Source organism: Narcine bancroftii, chromosome 5 (genome assembly GCF_036971445.1).
Source record: "Narcine bancroftii isolate sNarBan1 chromosome 5, sNarBan1.hap1, whole genome shotgun sequence".
Classification (NCBI taxonomy): domain Eukaryota; kingdom Metazoa; phylum Chordata; class Chondrichthyes; order Torpediniformes; family Narcinidae; genus Narcine; species Narcine bancroftii.
The window spans coordinates 188,779,547-188,797,284 of record NC_091473.1 but is presented as its reverse complement, the minus strand read 5'-3'; the positions used below and the strand labels follow the sequence as shown (position 1 = coordinate 188,797,284).

The 17,738-nt window shown below is 40.4% G+C and overlaps 1 protein-coding gene across 1 annotated transcript; it reads right to left on the bottom strand.

The window, feature by feature from the left end:
* Window positions 1-6,057: 6,057 nt before the first annotated feature.
* LOC138762874 (probable G-protein coupled receptor 139) lies at window positions 6,058-13,042 on the bottom strand. The gene is made up of 2 exons (XM_069936393.1): window positions 12,882-13,042; window positions 6,058-8,861 (listed from the first exon to the last, which is right to left on the bottom strand). The coding sequence occupies exons 1-2, from the start codon at window positions 12,940-12,942 to the stop codon at window positions 7,909-7,911; spliced, it is 1,014 nt and encodes a 337-aa protein (XP_069792494.1). The 5' UTR covers window positions 12,943-13,042; the 3' UTR covers window positions 6,058-7,908.
* Window positions 13,043-17,738: the final 4,696 nt, after the last annotated feature.

The window sequence follows — 17,738 nt, the reverse complement described above, 5'->3', positions numbered from 1 at the left end:
ACATTCTTGTGGTGTTAGTTACGATCTCACTACAGCACAGAGAAGGTCATGTTACAAGGCCATTATATTCCCAGCGTCTTACACACAGCTCCTGTAGTTTTTCACCTAATTCATCAACCCTTTGTAAAAAAAATTTATTTCACTATGAACCATGTCAATAATAATATACACAAATGTTCTTCATTGAACATACACAGACATTTCCTTTTTCCCTCCTCCCACCCCCATCCCTCCACTCCCTTCCCAACCTCCTCAAAAAAACAATATTCCATAATACTGTGCTGGAATATTTGTAGATTTATTTGGGAGATAATTTGGTAAAATTAGAGTAGATTACATACATTTACACACTTTAAAACAGATCTTATTTGAAATTTTGAAGAATTTATATTCAGTAACTTTACAGAAACTATGGAGAATGCTGTGGACATTTCACAAGTAGGTGCTAATTGAAATGACGTAATTGAAGCCAAAAGCAGGAGACACTCTGACTGTTGAAAGCTCTTTGCAAGGATTTTGACAGAGACAACAGCTTGACCAAGAAGACTAACTCCTATTGTTTGCTGGAGAGAGAGAGAGAGAGAGAGGTGGGGAGAGAGAGAGAGAGGGAGAGAGAGAGAGAGAGAGAGAGAGAGAGAGAGAGAGAGAGAGAGAGAGAGAACAGACAACTTTATTTCCTTCTACTGCATGAATTAAGTTAATAAATTTACAAATATTGTCCTTTGTTTGTCTATTTTTAATAAATCCAGTTTGGTCTAGATTTACTATTTTTGGTACATAGTCGGCCAATCTGTTTGCTAATAGTTTAGCTATTATCTTATAATCTGTGTTAAGTAAAGATATTGGTCTATATGACGCTGGTGCGAGTGGTATTACTGTAATTATTGCTGTTTTGCATGAATCAGGTATGTTTTGTGTTTTATCAATCTGGTTGATTACTTCCAGGAGGGGAGGAATTAATAAATCTTTAAATGTTTTATAGAATTCTATTGGGAATCCATCCTCTCCTGGTGTTTTATTCTTCGGTAGTTTTTTTTAATATCTCCTGTAATTCTTCTATTTCAAATGGTTTTATTAATTTATTTTGCTCCTCTGTTTGTAATTTTGGTAGTTCAATTTTAGTTAGAAATTCATCTATTTTGTCTTCTTTCCCTTCGTTTTCAGTTTGATATAGTTGTTCGTAGAATTCCCTGAAGTTTTCATTGATCTCCGTTGGATTATATGTAATTTGTTTGTCCTTTTTCCTTAAAGCCAATACCATTCTTTTAGTTTGTTCTATCTTAAGCTGCCATGCTAGAATTTTGTGCGTTTTTTCTCCTAGCTCATAATATTTCTGTTTTGTCTTCATTATGTTCTTCTCCACCTTATATGTTTGCAGTGTTTCATATTTTATTTTTTTGTCTGCCAAATCTCTTCTTTTAGCTGTATCTTCCTTTATTGCTAATTCTTTTTCTGTATTTGTTATTTCCCTTTCCAACTGTTCTGTTTCCCGATTGTAGTCCTTCTTCATCTTAGTTACATAACTTATTATTTGCCCTCTGATGAACTGCGTCCCTTAGTATAAACTTATCTTTCACTGATTCCGTATTTATTTCAAAGTACATTTTAATTTGTCGTTCAATGAAATCTCTAAAATCCTGTCTTTTAGGTAGCATGGAGTTTAATCTCCATCTATACATTCTTGGTGGGATGTCCTCTAGCTCTATTGCCAATAACAGGGGTGAGTGGTCCGATAATAGTCTAGCTTCATATTCCATTTTCGTAACTCTCCCTTGAATGTGGGCTGATAACAGGAATAGGTCTATCCTTGAGTATGTTTTATGTCTACCCGAATAATATGAATATTCCTTTTCCTTTGGGTGTTGTTTCCTCCATATATCCAAAAGTTGCATTTCTTGCATCGATTTAATTATAAATTTGGTTACTTTGTTCTTTCTGTTGGTTTTTTTCCATTTTTATCCATGTTTGAGCCCAAATTGAGGTTAAAATCCCCTCCTATTAGTATGTTCCCTTGCGTATCTGCTATCTTCAAAAAGATATCTTCCATAAATTTTTGATCTTCTTCATTAGGTGAGTATACATTGAGTAAATTCCAAAATTCTGAATATATCTGACATTTTATCATTACATATCTCCCTGCTGGATCTATTATTTCCTCTTCTATTTTGATTGGTACATTTTTATTGATTAATATAGCTACTCCTCTGGCTTTTGAATTATATGATGCTGCTGTTACATGTCCTATCCAATCTCTCTTTAATTTCTTGTGTTCCATTTCAGTTAGATATGTTTCTTGTACGAATGCTATATCATTTTTTTCTTTTTTCAGTAAATTTAACAGTTTCTTCCTTTTGATTTGGTTATGTATTCCATTAATATTTAAAATCATATAGTTCAACATAGTCATTTCATACTTTGTTTATCTTTCCTTTCCGTTTCCTCATCACCACCTTCCCTTCTTATCCATTTCTGCTTTCTTTTTTTGAACACATTATAAGACAACATTTCTAAAACAAAATATTTCCACTATTCTCATATCTAAAATTCCTTTAACCCCAATAGTCCCTCCCCTTTCTGAGTTGCCCTTGGTCCCTTGTCGGGCAACCACATCTCCCCTCTCCATTTGGATTTGCGAATCTGCTCGCAAGCGTCAATTGATTTTGCAGTGACTGTTATTCTTCCCCACCCAGCCCCCCCAGAAAAGATTTTAATCTTCATATATAACAAAGCTCACTCTCTTAATTCCCTCCTTACTTCCTTTCTTCCCTTTCTTTCCCTTCTTAGTTCTTACTTATACTCTTTATATATATATATATATATATATATATATAGAGCTTGTTGTCATTTTTGTTCTTGTTACATCTCTTCATCTCTCTCTGTTTTGTAGTTGTTCTGAAAATTTTCGTGCTTTTTCTGAATCCGAGAATAGTTTGCTTTGCTGTGCCGGGATATCTATTTTAAGTACCGCTGGGTATTTTAACATAAATTTATAACCTTTTTTCCATAGGGTCGTTTTTGCTGCATTAAACACCTTCCTCTTCTTCAGGAGTTCAAAACTTATATCTGGATAGGAAAAAAAATTTTGACCCTTGTATTCCAGTGGTTTTTTGTCTTCTCTTATTTTTTTCATTGCCTTCTCCAATATATTTTCTCTTGTATATCTTAGGAATTTTACTAGAATGGATCTTGGTTTATGTTGTGGTTGTGGTTTAGGGGCTAATGTTCTGTGTGCCCTTTCTATTTCCATTTCTTCCTGTAATTCTGGCCTTCCTAGGACCCTGGGGATCCATTCTTTTATAAATTCTTTCATATTTTTGCCTTCTTCATCTTCCTTAAGGCCCACTATCTTTATATTGTTTCTTCTATTATAATTTTCCTTTATATCTATCTTCTGAGCTAACAGCTCCTGTGTTTCTTTAACTTTTTTTATCAGATTCTTCTCATTTATTTTTTAAGTCATCTACCTCCATTTCTATGGCTGTTTCTCGTTCTTCCACCTTGTCTACTCTTTTTCCTTTATCTGTCATCATCATCTCTAATCTATTCACTTTTTCTTCTGTACTTTTTATTCTTCTTTTTATTTTACTGAATTCTTGTGACTGCCATTCTTTTACTGTTTCCATATATTCTTTAAAAAATATATTTATCCATGCACTTGCCCTTCCCTTCATCTTCCATTTCTCTGTGTTCTTCCTCCTCTTCTTCTGAGTCCACTCCAGGATCTGTGTCCTTTACCTCTGTCTCTTCTGGTTTTCTTGTTGGGTTGTTTATTTTATTTTGTTGGGTATTTTTGGTCTTCTTATTTTTATTAAAAGTGTCTTGGTGTTGGTCTCCTTCCTCTGGGTGGTCATCTGTTGTTTCTTTGATTTCCTATTTTTATTCTCTTCCTTCTTGTTCCCGTTATTTTCTATGTTTTCCTGTTCATAGTCTTGCTGTCGTGTTATTCTTGTATGTTTTGGCTGTGGAGATTTACTCCTCAGCTGGTCCCCCCTCCCGTCGGTGTTGTTTTTGTCTTGTGCATTGCGCATGCGCTAAGATTCACGCATGCGCAGTTGCGCACTTATGTTTGGCTCCGTGAGCCATCTTTGTAGTCCTGAGTTCAGGGTTTCCACTGACCTCAGGGAGCGGGCTTCTCTCTCCACGGCGGGCTTCCTCCTACCGGTAAGGCCTTCACCTTCCTCTTCTGACGTCCTTCCTTCTTCTTTTCTTCCCATTGTTTTTGGTGTTTCTTTCTTTGCTGCCATTTTCTCCACACTTTCACTTTCAATTTGTTATAGTTTCTGTTAGTGGCTTTGTTTTTTCTCTTCTTTTTTTTACTTTTCTGGAGAGGGCTGGAATTCCCCTACCGGCTACTACTCCATCACGTGACTCCTCCCCTTCTGTTTTCATGTTTGAAGATATTTCAAAACAACTTTGTTTAAGTATCTACCTGTCTTGGGGAATCTCTATTGCTGCTGGTTTTGGGGTCCTTTGGGCTCGTAACAGTACACACACCGAACAAAAGAAAACATCACAGAGAAAATTCGTCTCGTCTACTTTTACATATTTACATCTTATCATACTTATCTTCTTGTCATTTTCATTTTAGCAGATGGAGATCCGAGGTCAGCATTTTGTATCATATTTTATATATGGTTCCAAAATTTGTTCGAATAATGTATATTTGTCTTTTAGGTTGCACGTAATTTTTTTTTCTAGCGGAATACACTTGCTCATTTCCATATGCCATTGTTGTATTTTTAGGTTCTCTTCCATTTTCCAAGTTGTATTATACATTTTTTTGCTACTGCAAGCGCTATCATAATAAATCTTTTTTGGGCTCTGTCTAATTTGAGACATTCTTTTTTGTCTCTTATATTATTTACGAAAAATATTTCTGGATCTTTTCGTATGTTATTTCGTTTAAGTCTTCCCACAATGTTTTCACTTTTGAACATGTCCAAATTGCGTGTAGTGTTGTTCCCGTCTTTTGTTTACAGCGGAAGTGTCTATCAGATATCATTGGGTGGCACTCTTTTAATTTCTGAAGAGTAATATATAAACTATGTAGCCATACAAATATTGTTATATTGTATCATAAGTAATCTAGTATTTATTGTGTGCCTCATAGTTCCTGTACATAACTCTTCCCATGTTTCATTTTTTATCTTTATGTTTAAATCTTTTTCCCAACTTTGTTTAGGTTTATACCTTGTTTCATCCACTTCCTTGTATTCATCAAGCCTTTGTTAAGCATATTCGATAAACGTATTCTTCTAGGTAGGACCCCACCTTCACACACCTTCTCTTACCCAATCCCTTCTGGCCATTTCCCTCCCACTTCCTCCAGCATCTGTGGAAGAGATTTCGTGCAGCAAAGTCGGCATGAACATTGGTGGCAAACCGCCCGTTTTCATGCAGCCTGAACGTGCTCATTCAGAAAGGATGTCATTAACATAGTTGGCAAAGCCTATTTGAACACAGCGCCTGAACCTGGTGATTGGTATTTAGCAAACCACAATATATGGATGCTAAGTTGTCGCGTTAACTGTTATGAAACACGTGAGCTGTGGTTAATGGCTTTTTTTTTCTTTCAATTTGACAAAACGAATGCTTTAATGTACAAAAATTGTAACACGGCACTAGATATGCGAGATATCATTGGCAACATTCCATGATCAATGTCCTTCTGTATAAATACACGTGCTTGTCGATGAAATTTCAGAGATTTTGGTGAGTAGTAGAGACTGCTGCCTGCTCTCAATGATGCTTCATGTAAAATAAAGTCGGTAAAACGATACTCGATGTCTCCAAAAAGTTAATTTTGTTAACAGTTTCCCAACCCTACCTTGCCCGGTTCTATCTCCCAACCAATATCTACAAACCCAATTGTCCCGTCAAATGTTCCTATATGTTTCTGCCTCACCGAACTAGTATTATGGTACCTCAACTCGATTTTGTCTGCCTGGTAAAATCCCTGCCCTTCCGCACACCAGCCATACCACACATGCCCTCCATCACATGCCCTCCACCAAACACCACCACCCCCCTCCCCCCCCCCCAACCCCATCTCTTTGTTCAGGCGACTGTATGTTTTTGTTTAGATCTTAGGAAGGACTAAAAACTTCCACTTTACTTCCCATGGATGCTGTGTGACCTGCTGAGTTTCTCCAGTGCATGGGTGCATTTCACCTGACCCCAGCGTCTGCAGACAACACATCAGAGCAGGACGTTGCCCACAACGCTGGATGCGGAATCGAAGCAGTTGGCCACGATGAGTTCTTTGCGGCTGCAGCGGAGAGAGCCAAATGATCTCCCAGTCTGCGTCCCATCTGTCTGATGCAGAGGAGACCACCTTTGGAGTATCAGATCCAGCAAATGACCCCTTCAGGTTCATATGTCCCTCTGTCTCCATATAACAATTACAATAGGGAAAAAGGCCATCTTGGCCCTTCTTGTCTGCACCGATTTTCGTGAAACTCTACTAGTTCCTCCTACCTGCTCCCCGCCCATAACTCTCCAAACCCCTCATGTTCAATTTGCTCTTAAATGACAAATCTGACTCTTCTGCAACCTCCTCTTCTGGAAGGTCGTTCCACTCAGCCACCCCTCTCTGAGTGAAGAAGCTTCCTCCTACATTACTTCAAATGTTTTGCCCCTTAACCCTTAACTGATGACCCCTCGTTCTAATCTCTCCTTCCCTCAAGGAGAAGAGCCTATTCGCATTTACTCTGTCTATCCTCCTCATAATTTTATACAGATCTATCAGATCCCCCCTCAACCTTTTACACTCCAATGAATAAAGACACAGTCTACTTAATCTTTCTCCGTATTCTAAATACTGCAATCCAGGCAACATTTTAGTAAATCTTCTCCACACCCTCTCTACCTTATTGATATCCTTCCTATAATTTGGGGTCCAGAACTGCACAGAATACTCCAAGCTTAGCGTCACCAATGCCTTGAACAGTCTCCTCACCATCACCAGCCCCTATATACTATGCTATGGTTTATAAAGCCAGCAGACCCAAAGCCTTCTTCCCCAACCTATTGACACAATCCTTCCTCCAGCTCCCCTTCCCTTCTTTCTCCAATCTGAGAGCGCTCCCTCCTATACCTTTTTTCCTCTTTCTACCTTCCCTTTAGCCTTTAGTCCAACCCCTCCACATTCCTCTCTCCTCTGTCCACTCCTTTTCTCTCATAAGTTGTTGAAGCTTAGGGCAGTAAATCTGTGGCATTTGTTAGCGCAAGCTGTTGTAGAGGCCAGGTCATTGGGTGTATTTAAGACAGAGAGTAACCATTTATTGATTACCCAGGGAATCAAAGGTTACAGGAGAAGTCTTGGCAGCGGGGCTGAGTGGGAAAATGGATCAGCTCATGAGTAACTGGTGGGACAGATTAAATAGGCTGAATCTAATCCTGTGCCTTCTGATTTTATGGTCGGTGTTATAATGAGAAAGGCAAGGATTAACAACTAGTGACAGTGTGGCTAGGTTTGCAGCATTCTCGTAAGGCGGGCATGGCAATACAAAAGAACAAATTAGCATGACGACTAACTATAGGAATTCACTCAGAACCAATCAATGAGATGGTCTGATGAGAGGTTGTCAATCTTATGTATGTAGCAATGGAATTTGTACATAGTAGCAATTGCATTAGGTAAGAATGTATTGTGTGAACTTTTGATTGGGCCAAATGTAACTCTACGCACGTTGGAACAAGACAAAGGAAAGGTTTTGAAACACGAGGTCAGTCTCTCTGCCAGCTTTCATAGAGAGAGCATCTTTGTGAGATTCTGTGCAGATAACTCACAATTCTGCAGAATAAAAAGTCTGAAGTTTCAGGAACGTCTTTTAGTAGAGTCCACCGAACGAACGGAAATCCACAATCTCACTTATTCTCCCCTATCCCTGTGTTAGTGGATTGCTACTATCTCTCGATTGGAAACGCCTTGAACTGACTCCGGCGGCTTCCAGAGTCCGGTTTGCGAATTAATCGAATAACCGAGGTGATCGGAAATTTCACCGCGTGGACCAGATTCTCCCTGAACTTGGACTGAGCCAAGGCGTAAATAAAGGTGTTGGTGCAGCAACTTAAAGTCAACAGCAGCTGCCCCACCTGGAGAAATATGATTTCGGAGTCGTTGTGGTGATTGGGGTCCGCCCCGGCGGCTGTGTAGTAAAGGAAATGGACAACGTGCACCGACCACAGCAGGATGAAGCTGCCGGAGATGGCGAAGAGTAAGATCATAGACCTTCGCCTGCTCTCCATCTCCGGGTCACTGCGGCTGCCTCCGCCTCTCTGACCCCTCAGCCCCCGACGGACGCGACTCGTGAGGACAACGTGCCGCACCGTCAGAGCGTTGAATAACAAAATCAAAGCAAAAGGGATCAGCGGTGTGATTAAGGTGTTCGCCCAGTCAAAGGCCACCCAGCCAGGATCCGTGAAGTAACTCGCCTTCTGCAAACAGAACCACGGGACGTTGTCAACCACTCTCAGGGGTTCATATGTGAAGTAGTAAGGAATCTTCTGCAAAGAGAGAAGAACGCTCGTCGTGGTCAGAACAGCGGAAGCGGTTTTCCCGGTGCAGAATTTCGTCTTCAGCTTCGGGAAGCAGATGGCGACAAATCGATCGAAGGTGAAAGTGACGGTGAACCAGACGGAACAGCCGGTGACAACACGGCCCAGGACTGAGATGAGGCTGCACACGGGGGTGGTGTGGAGGAAAACGCCGGGGAAATAATAAGAACTGAACCGCCACAGGACGACATTGATGAGGATGATCAGTTGGTCCGCCGCTGCCATGGCCACCAGGTAGCGGGTGGTGCAGATGGAGAGGCCGCACCTTCCCCGGGAGAGGACCGCAAGCGCCACGACGTTCGCTGTGAAGGAAAAGGAATGGATGATGAGATTTCTGGCCAATGGCTCCTTGTGCACATCAACAACCCTGCAGTAGAGCAAATGGAGAGCACCAAGTTCACCAACTAGTGACCTCTATTACGAGTCCAAAGGACCCCAAAACCCAGCAGCAATAGATATGCACCAGGACAAATGGTTCCTTAAACAAACGTTGCTTTTAATTATCTTTGAACATGAAAATAGAAACAAACTTTAACTTATCTCCATTTACTTAACCCCCTCTAATTCTAAGCGCAGGTGAGTGTAATGTGTACATAAGTTTAGAAAAGTTCTTTGGTTCACAGTCCAATCTCATTGGTTGCAGGCAATGCTTGTACTGTGCACAGATGTGAGCATTAGTAACGTTCACCAGGGCTTTGGTGCTTAAAAGTTAAATGGTTACCACTCAGAAGGGTTCTTGTTGGTTTTAAGAGAGAGAGTTTTCTCATTCCAGGACAGCCACCACTGATTCCGGTGTCTTGCTCATGAAACCTGCCCCCTTCAGGATTCTCCAGATGATTCCCTTGGTTTGTTTACATTTGTTCTTTTAAACTTTATTTAAGATTTTAAAAATGCATAAAAATTAGACCAAAAAAAAATCAAATAATCTAAAACATAAACCCATCCCACCCTCACCATGCCCTGAAAGGGGAGCCAAAGAAACCCACCGAATACAGAAATAAACTATAGAGTATCTTAAGATATTTCTACACCTTTACATTTCAAATAAGGTGACCACATTTGAACAAAAAAAGTATAATTGTCATACAAATTATGCTATTTTTTTCCATGTAAATACAGGATCTCAATTCATTGGGCCAACGAACTATATTTACTTCAACATTATCTTTCCAAGTAATCACAATACACTTCCACGCTACCGCCAGTGCTAGAAGAACAAAAGCTATCTGAAACTTATCAAACCCTAAACCAGCAAATGAGACAATGTAACTGAATAAATAAAATTCTGGATCTAATGGTAATTTAATCTTCAATAATTTTTCAAAAACTACTCTAATTTCTTCCCAAAATTGTTTGACCTTATCACAAAGCCAAACTGAATGTAAAAATGTTCCAATATGCTGTCCACATCTAAAACATAAATCCGATCTACTAAATCTATATTTTCCAAATTTCTCAGGGGTCAAATACAACTGATGTAAAAAATTATAATTAACCATACTACATCTTACATTAAGTAATTTAGTCACCCCGATCTTGGCACATAATTTCCCAGTCTTCCTGAGGTATATCATAAGATAAATTCCCTTCCCATTTATTTCTAGATTTATTTAAATTTGGTTTATTCATACTATCCTGCAACAAAACATACATATCAGAAATAAAACCCTTTTTAACGAATGCGAAATCAAAAATTCAAATTTCATTAATTTAGGTGTTTTAATTTCTCTTCTAAAATTATCCCTTACCAATGCTCTCACTTGATAATACACGAATAAAGAGTTTGCTGATATTCCAATTTTTAAAGGAAATAAATCATCCTTCTTCAAAATAATCCTCTTTCACCTTTATATGTTCAAGCTCCCATTCCTTTAAATACCTATTATTCAACAAAAAAGGAATACATCTATTTTGATATAATGGAGTTTGAATTAATATCTTACCTTTCGTGCCTATAATAGAATACCTTTTAGCCCAAATCCCTAATAAATGTTTTAAAACTGGCACATCATATCCCTATAGTAAACCAGAGATCCACTTAAATATAAACTGATGATCCTGAAACTCAGAGATACTACTAGCTAATTCCACTTTGGCCCAACTGGGGGGCTGTGTAACATCCAACATCCTATTAATAAATTTTAATTGTGTGGCTTCATAATAATTTTGAAAATAAGGCAAATGTAGTCCTCCTAAAGCATACTTCCACGTCAATTTTTTGCAATGCTATTCTTGCTAGCTTTCCTTCCATTAATGAGAAAGATTAAGGCAGATTTGATCAAATGGAAAGGTTTACCATTGTCATTAATAGGTTGGGTAATTTGTAATGTTCAACATTTTTCCTCATATTCAATATTTTTTTCAGTCGATTCCTTGTTTACTTCCAAAAGTATTTTTCCAAGATTTAAATACGGTAGTACTTCGACGTTAGGGATGAAAGCGCTCCAATGAATGTTGAGGATGGAGCGGAGACAACACTGGTGGAAGCGTTCTAGGAGCCATAGGTGATGCCGGTAGAGGACCCATGATTCAGAGCTGAACAGGAGTGTGGGTATGACAACGGCTCTGTATACGCTTATCTTTGTGAGGTTTTTCAGTTGGTTGTTTTTCCAGACTCTTTTGTGTAGTCTTCCAAAGGCGCTATTTGCCTTGGCGAGTCTGTTGTCTATCTCATTGTCGATCCTTGCATCTGATTAAATGGTGCAGCCGAGATAGGTAAACTGGTTGACCGTTTTGAGTTTTGTGTGCCCGATGGAGATATGGGGGGGCTGGTAGTCATGGTGGGGAGCTGGCTGATGGAGGACCTCATTTTTCTTCAGGCTGACTTCCAGGCCAAACATTTTGGCAGTTTCCGCAAAACAGGACGTCAAGCGCTGAAGAGCTGGCTTTGAATGGGCAACTAAAGTGGCCCACGCTGCTGAAGATCCAGCTGCGCTGGGTGGGTCACGTCTCCAGAATGGAGGACCATCGCCTTCCCAAGATCGTGTTATATGGCGAGCTCTCCACTGGCCACCGTGACAGAGGTGCACCAAAGAAAAGGTACAAGGACTGCCTAAAGAAATCTCTTGGTGCCTGCCACATTGACCACCGCCAGTGGGCTGATATCACCTCAAACCGTGCATCTTGGCGCCTCACAGTTTGGCGGGCAGCAACCTCCTTTGAAGAAGACCGCAGAGCCCACCTCACTGACAAAAGGCAAAGGAGGAAAAATCCAACACCCAACCCCAACCAACCAATTTTCCCCTGCAACCGCTGCAACCGTGTCTGCCTGTCCCGCATCGGACTTGTCAGCCACAAACGAGCCTGCAGCTGACGTGGACATTTTACCCCCTCCATAAATCTTCGTCCGCGAAGCCAAGCCAAAGAAGAAATACGGCAGTACAGATGATAACCTCTTGTCCCTCTGGAACCGTTGTCTGTGTCTCTCTCCTCTCTCTCTCACTCCCTCCAACTCCAAGAGCAAAGCTGTTCTGCCTCTGCCTGCAAAGATCGCATGCTCTGCCAGATAGCAAACTGCTGCTTTTTGTTGCTACATTGTTGCCTTTTGCAAATAGCACTCTGCAAAACTCCTGCAAAAATTCTGTTTTAAAGTGTCTGTGTGTGACCTGCTCTAACAAACCCATCCCAATTTATCTCCCAAACACCTCGATATACTCTGTCACACTTCTCTTGAATATTCAACGTCTCCTCGCTTGTCAGAAAGGCACAAGAGTGTCTGTACTACCTGAGAAGACTGAAGAGGACAAGGTGACCGGCTACCATCTACAGGAGTTCTATTGGAGTATCCTGGCCGGCTGCATCACATGGCAGGGCGGTTGGTGCAGAGAATTGGATCGGAGGTCAATTCACAGAGTGGCCGAGGAGGTGATTGGAGTCTCCCTCCTCCTTCCCGCACACCCCATGCATTCCTCAGTTCGGCTTCTCTTGGGCGCTTCCTACAAGGCAGAAGCGGCTTTCAGGTGAATTCCCCGCCGGCTGGGGACGTCGGGGCAGGGGGCGGATGTCGAGCAGCGGGGAGGGAGGCGGCTGTCGTGCAGCGGGGCGGAGGCGGTCGGCGGGTTCCCGCGCATCCAGGGATCAGAGCCCGCACAATGGTACATTAATCAGTGGGCCCCGCGAATCCCAAACCTTATCCCAGACTCGTTACCATCGTCGGTTTAATTTCAACTGAAAACACCGGCGACAAAGCACAAAGAGAACTTACGAAAGGTTTCTCGCTCGTTCAATGACGCACATGCATTGAAATTTGCGCCTTGGAGATAGTTTCTGAAATAGCAACGAAAATATTTCACATGCCAAAAGAAGAGGTAGATAGTTCTTACCGGGAACGCCAAGAACAGCGATGATCACGTAAGCAATGTTTCTGAGACGGTAAACAGACATTGCCTTGTCCGGCCAGGCTCTCGGAAAGTCCGTGTGAGTCAATGCACCGCCCGCCCCTACAATTTATACTCCGCGGCGGTTTTCTGCTCCAAGATACGATGTGGCTCAAAATAGCCTGTTGAACAACAATGAAAACACATGACGTTATCCGCGTTAAATCCCAAAGAGATGATTTGCGTCAGAATTTGAAAAGTCCCAAAACCCAGGACCATCCGAGAAATCCCTTCCTGTTCTATCCGACGTGTTTCGCTGCTCGGAATTCGAGCTCATTTTCGACATTGTTTTCACCATGAAGCATATTAATAACAACATTCACAAATGATCTCACTAGTATATACACAGTGACATTTCTTCTCTCCCCCCCCCCTCAAAAACCAATCAATAATAAAACACACAAAAGAAAGAAATAACAAAAAGTCAAGGAGTCGTATCGTCCACTTTTACATATTTAAATCTTATTCTTGCACATAATCATGTCATTTTAAGAGATGGAGGTCTCTGGTCGACATTCTCCAACAGATTTTATGTATGGTTCCCAAATTTGTTCGAATAGTGTATATTTGTCTTTCAGGTTGTAGGTGATTTTTTTTTTCTCTAATAGAATACACTTGTTCCTTTCTGTAAACAACTGTTGTATTTTTAAGGCTGCCTTCCATTTTCCAGGTTGTCATAATACATTTTTTCGCTACTGCAAGCGCTGTTATAATAAATATTTTTTTGGGGGTCTGTCTAATTTTAGTACTAATTTCTTTTGACTCTTACATTATTCACCAGAAAAATTTCTGGATCTTTTGGTTTTTTTTTTCGGATTTTGTTTAATATTAGGTTTAGATCTTCCCAGAAAGTTTTCACGTTTGAACATGTCCAAATTGAACGTAAAGCGTCTGTCTGATGCTGTTGGGTCCCACTCTTTTAATTTCTGAAGAGTAATGTATAATCTATGTAGCCAGTTATATTGTATCATACGTAATCTAGTATTTCTCGTGTTCTTCATTGCTCCTGTACATAACTCCTCCCATGTTTCGTTCTTTATCTCCGTGTTTCAATCTTTTTCCCAACTTTGTTTCAGTTTATACTTTGTTTCATCCTCTTCCTTATATTGCAGTTTGATGTACATGTTGGTTATAATGTTTTTTAATTATCATTGTGTCTGTGATTAAATATTCATAATTGCTACTTTCTGGTATCTCAAGCTATTTCCCAGTTTATCGTTTAAATAAATTTTCAACTGGTAATATGCAAACATTGTACCTTGTGTTATTCCATATTTATCATTTAATTACTCAAATGTTAATAAATTATTTCCCAAAAAGCCATCTTCTATTTTCTTGATTCCTTTTCTAGTCCCCATTCCTTGAAAGATAAATCATGTATTGTAAAGGGGTTTAATGGATTTTGTGTCAATAACATTTTTGGTATTAGATAATTTATCTTTTTTTTCTTCAGCTGTATTCTTTTCCATAATTTAAGCATGAGATGTAATACTGGTGAATTGTTGTATTGCACCAATTTTTCATCCCATTTATAAAGTATATGTTCTGGGATATTTTCTCCAAATTTGTCTAATTCTATCTTAGTCCAGTCCGGTTTTTCTCCTCTCTAATAAAAACCTTACCTCCACTGCCCTGCAGTAATTTTTGAAGTTTGGTAGCTGCAGCCCCGCCCCCCCTCCCCCCACCTTGTTTGTATCTCCATGTAAATTTTTCTAGTGCTATTCTTTATTTCTTACCCTTACATAAAAATTTCCTTACTATCTACTTCGGTTTTGCAAAACATGTTTCTGTCAGGGAAATTGGCAACGTTTGGAATAGATATTACTCCTGTGGAAACACATGCATCTTAATACAGTTTACTCTCCCAATTAAAGTTAACGGTAGCTCTTTCCAATTCCTGTATTTTTTTAAATTAATGGTTCATAGTTTAATTTGCATAAATGTTTTAGGTTGTTATCTATTCTGATACCAAAGTAATGCATCGCCTGTGATTGCCTTTTAAAAGGGGTTTCTTTTTAAAATTCTGAATAATCAACATTGTTCATTGGCATCACTTCACTTTTATTAATGTTAACCTTATACCCTGATATCTCTCCATACTCTTTCAGTTTCATATATAATGTTTTTATTGATCTACCTGGCTCTGTTATACAAAGATATCATCTGCAAATAGGCTGATTTTATATTCTTTCTCTTTTATTTTTATTCCTTTTATCATAATTTCGACATTAAAAGAAATCTTTGTGTGGGTACAGATATGGGGGTGTGATGGGGAGTGAGTGGGGGGGGGGGGGGGGGTTATGGCCCAGTTGCAGACCATTGGGTTAAGGCCGTCGGCACAGACTGGGTGGGACGATGAGCCCGTTTGTTAGCTCTATAGTTCCATTCTTCCACAGTTCATTGCGTGGGTAAAAACAATTATGGTAATATCATCAAATTAGCGAGGTTTCACTAGGATTTTTCTATTTCACACATGGTCTCAGTTAGAATCGTTTAAACCTGTGGTTCTCAACCTCTTTCTCTCCACTCACATCCCACTTTAAGTGTCATCGGGTGTTCCGTGATTAGTAAGGGATTGCTTAAGGTGGGATGTGAGTGGGAAGGGAAGGTTGAGAATCATTGCTCAGGACCTAATTGTTACTGAAATATATTTTCTTAAGAAAAATTGTCATTGGCCCATTTCCTTTGTTCTGAAACCGCGCACATAACGAGTCAATTAGGTACGATTCAAACAGTGGCTTTCAAACCTTTACTTTTCGCCCACATTCCACCTTAAGCAATCCCTTATTAATCACAGAGCACTTATTGGCAGAGGGATTACTTAAAGTGGGAAGTGAGTGGAAAGAAAAAGGTTGAGAACCATTGGTTTAAACAGAAAGCATTAACGTAGAACATTACTTCACAGAAACTGGCCCCTTCGGCCCTTCTAGTCTGTGCCAACCCGTTTTTTTGCCTAGTCCCACTGACCTCCACCCACTCCACACCTCTCCAATCCACATACCTCTCTAATTTCTTCTTAAAGGTTAAAGTTGAGGCCGCATCTTGATGCTTCACCTTTATTTCCAATCCATGAAAGATCTCAAATAACGGAAATGCATGCAGAGCTCAGAATAATGCAGATGGCCAAAGCCACTGAGTCGCCAGGTCAAATCAAAAGTGAGTTTGTGTGCAAAAGAAGCAAACACTGCATAATCAATACGCCCAGGTTGATGTAACGTATATTTACCGGCTGGAGAAATGGGCCACCAAATGGAAATTCAATGCGGACAAGTGCAAGGTGTTGCACGAATCTAATGAGGACATAGCATTGCCAACAGTGGGGCACTGAGGATGCAGTAGAAGTCATGGGTTTGGGAATAATGGGACATAAATCATTGATCGTGGCATCATAGGTCTCACAGAGAGTGTGGGTCTGTTGGATTTCACAGATCAAAGTATTGGCTCTAGGTATGGGGGGCTATGGTAAAGGTGTATAAGACGTTGGTGAGGCCCAATTTGGTGAGTTGTGTGTACTTTGGGTCACTTAATCTCTGGAAAAATATGAATGGTTGAATAAATGCAGAGAAAATTTACAAGGGTGCCGCCAGGACTAGAACAGGATTACGGGAAAAGGTTTAATGGATTAGGTCTTATTTCCTGGAGCGTGGAAGAATGAGGGGAGCTTTGATAGATGAATACAAAATTATAGTTGGGATGGAGTAAATGGAAGCAGGCTTTTTCCACGGAGATTAGATCAGTGGTTCTCAACCTCCACTCACATCCCACTTTAAGTATTCCCTAGGCCATCGGTGCTCTGAAATTAGTAAGGGTTTGCTTAAGGTGGGATGTGGGGTGGGGGGGGGGGGTGGGAAGGAAGTTTGAGAATCACTGCTCTAGACCCAATTGTTACTGAAATTTTTTTTCTTAAGAAAAATTGTCATTAGCCCATTTCTTTTGGAGTTCTGATACCGTGCACATAACGAGTCAATGAGGGACAATTAAAACAGTGGTTCTCAACCATTTTCTTTACACCTACATCCCACTTTAAGCAATCCCTTACTAATCACAGAGCACCTCTGGCAGAGGGATTACTTAAAGTGGGATGTGAGTGGAAAGAAAAAGGTTGAGAACCACTAGGTTTGATTGATAAGAGCTAGAGAACGGGTTATGGGTGAAAAAGAAACTGTTCCTAGGGAAGACCTGGTGGCACGGTTGGCGTAGTGGTTAGCGCAATGCCTTTACAGCGCCAGCCATTGGGCTCTGAGGTTGGAATCCCGTGCTGTTGTCCCCATGTTGGTGCGAGTTTTCCCTGGGGGCTTCGGTTTCCTCTCACCATTCGGAACATACCAGGGATTGTAGGTTAATGGGATGTAAATTGGGCAGCACGGACCCGTGCGCCGAAATGGTCTTTTACTGTGGGGCTATGATCCAGTTGCGAGGTCATTGGAGCGAGGCCGGCACAGACTGGATGGGACGAAGGGCCTGCTTCTGTGCTGTTCTTTGGCTAAATAATGGTAACAATGCTCTGAACCAACCGGTCTTTCTGTTTATAACTCTGCCCTCAGTACAGTACAGTGTTTTTTTTAATCGTTGCATTGTCAATGGGATGACAGGCAGGACTCTACACTGAATACATTGAATCTGGGATGGCTAAAGTCTAATCGTCTTCCCACGGGCAGTGAGAATGCTGAACAACCAAAGGAACGGCTCACACTGACCAACCGAGACTTATATATATAATATATATATGAATACGTCCTCATTGGCTGTCCTTATGTGTGTTCTGTATGGTTGTGTGTCTGCGTGTTTTACACCGAGAAGGCT

Bases quoted from the DNA above. Each gene is read 5' to 3' on its own strand.
- LOC138762874 (XM_069936393.1), bottom strand. From the start codon at position 12,942: ATGTCTGTTTACCGTCTCAGAAACATTGCTTACGTGATCATCGCTGTT. The intron at 8,862-12,881 runs GTAAGAACTATC...TTTCCTTCACAG, and splicing joins CGCTGTTCTTGGCGTTCCCG to CGAACGTCGTGGCGCTTGCG.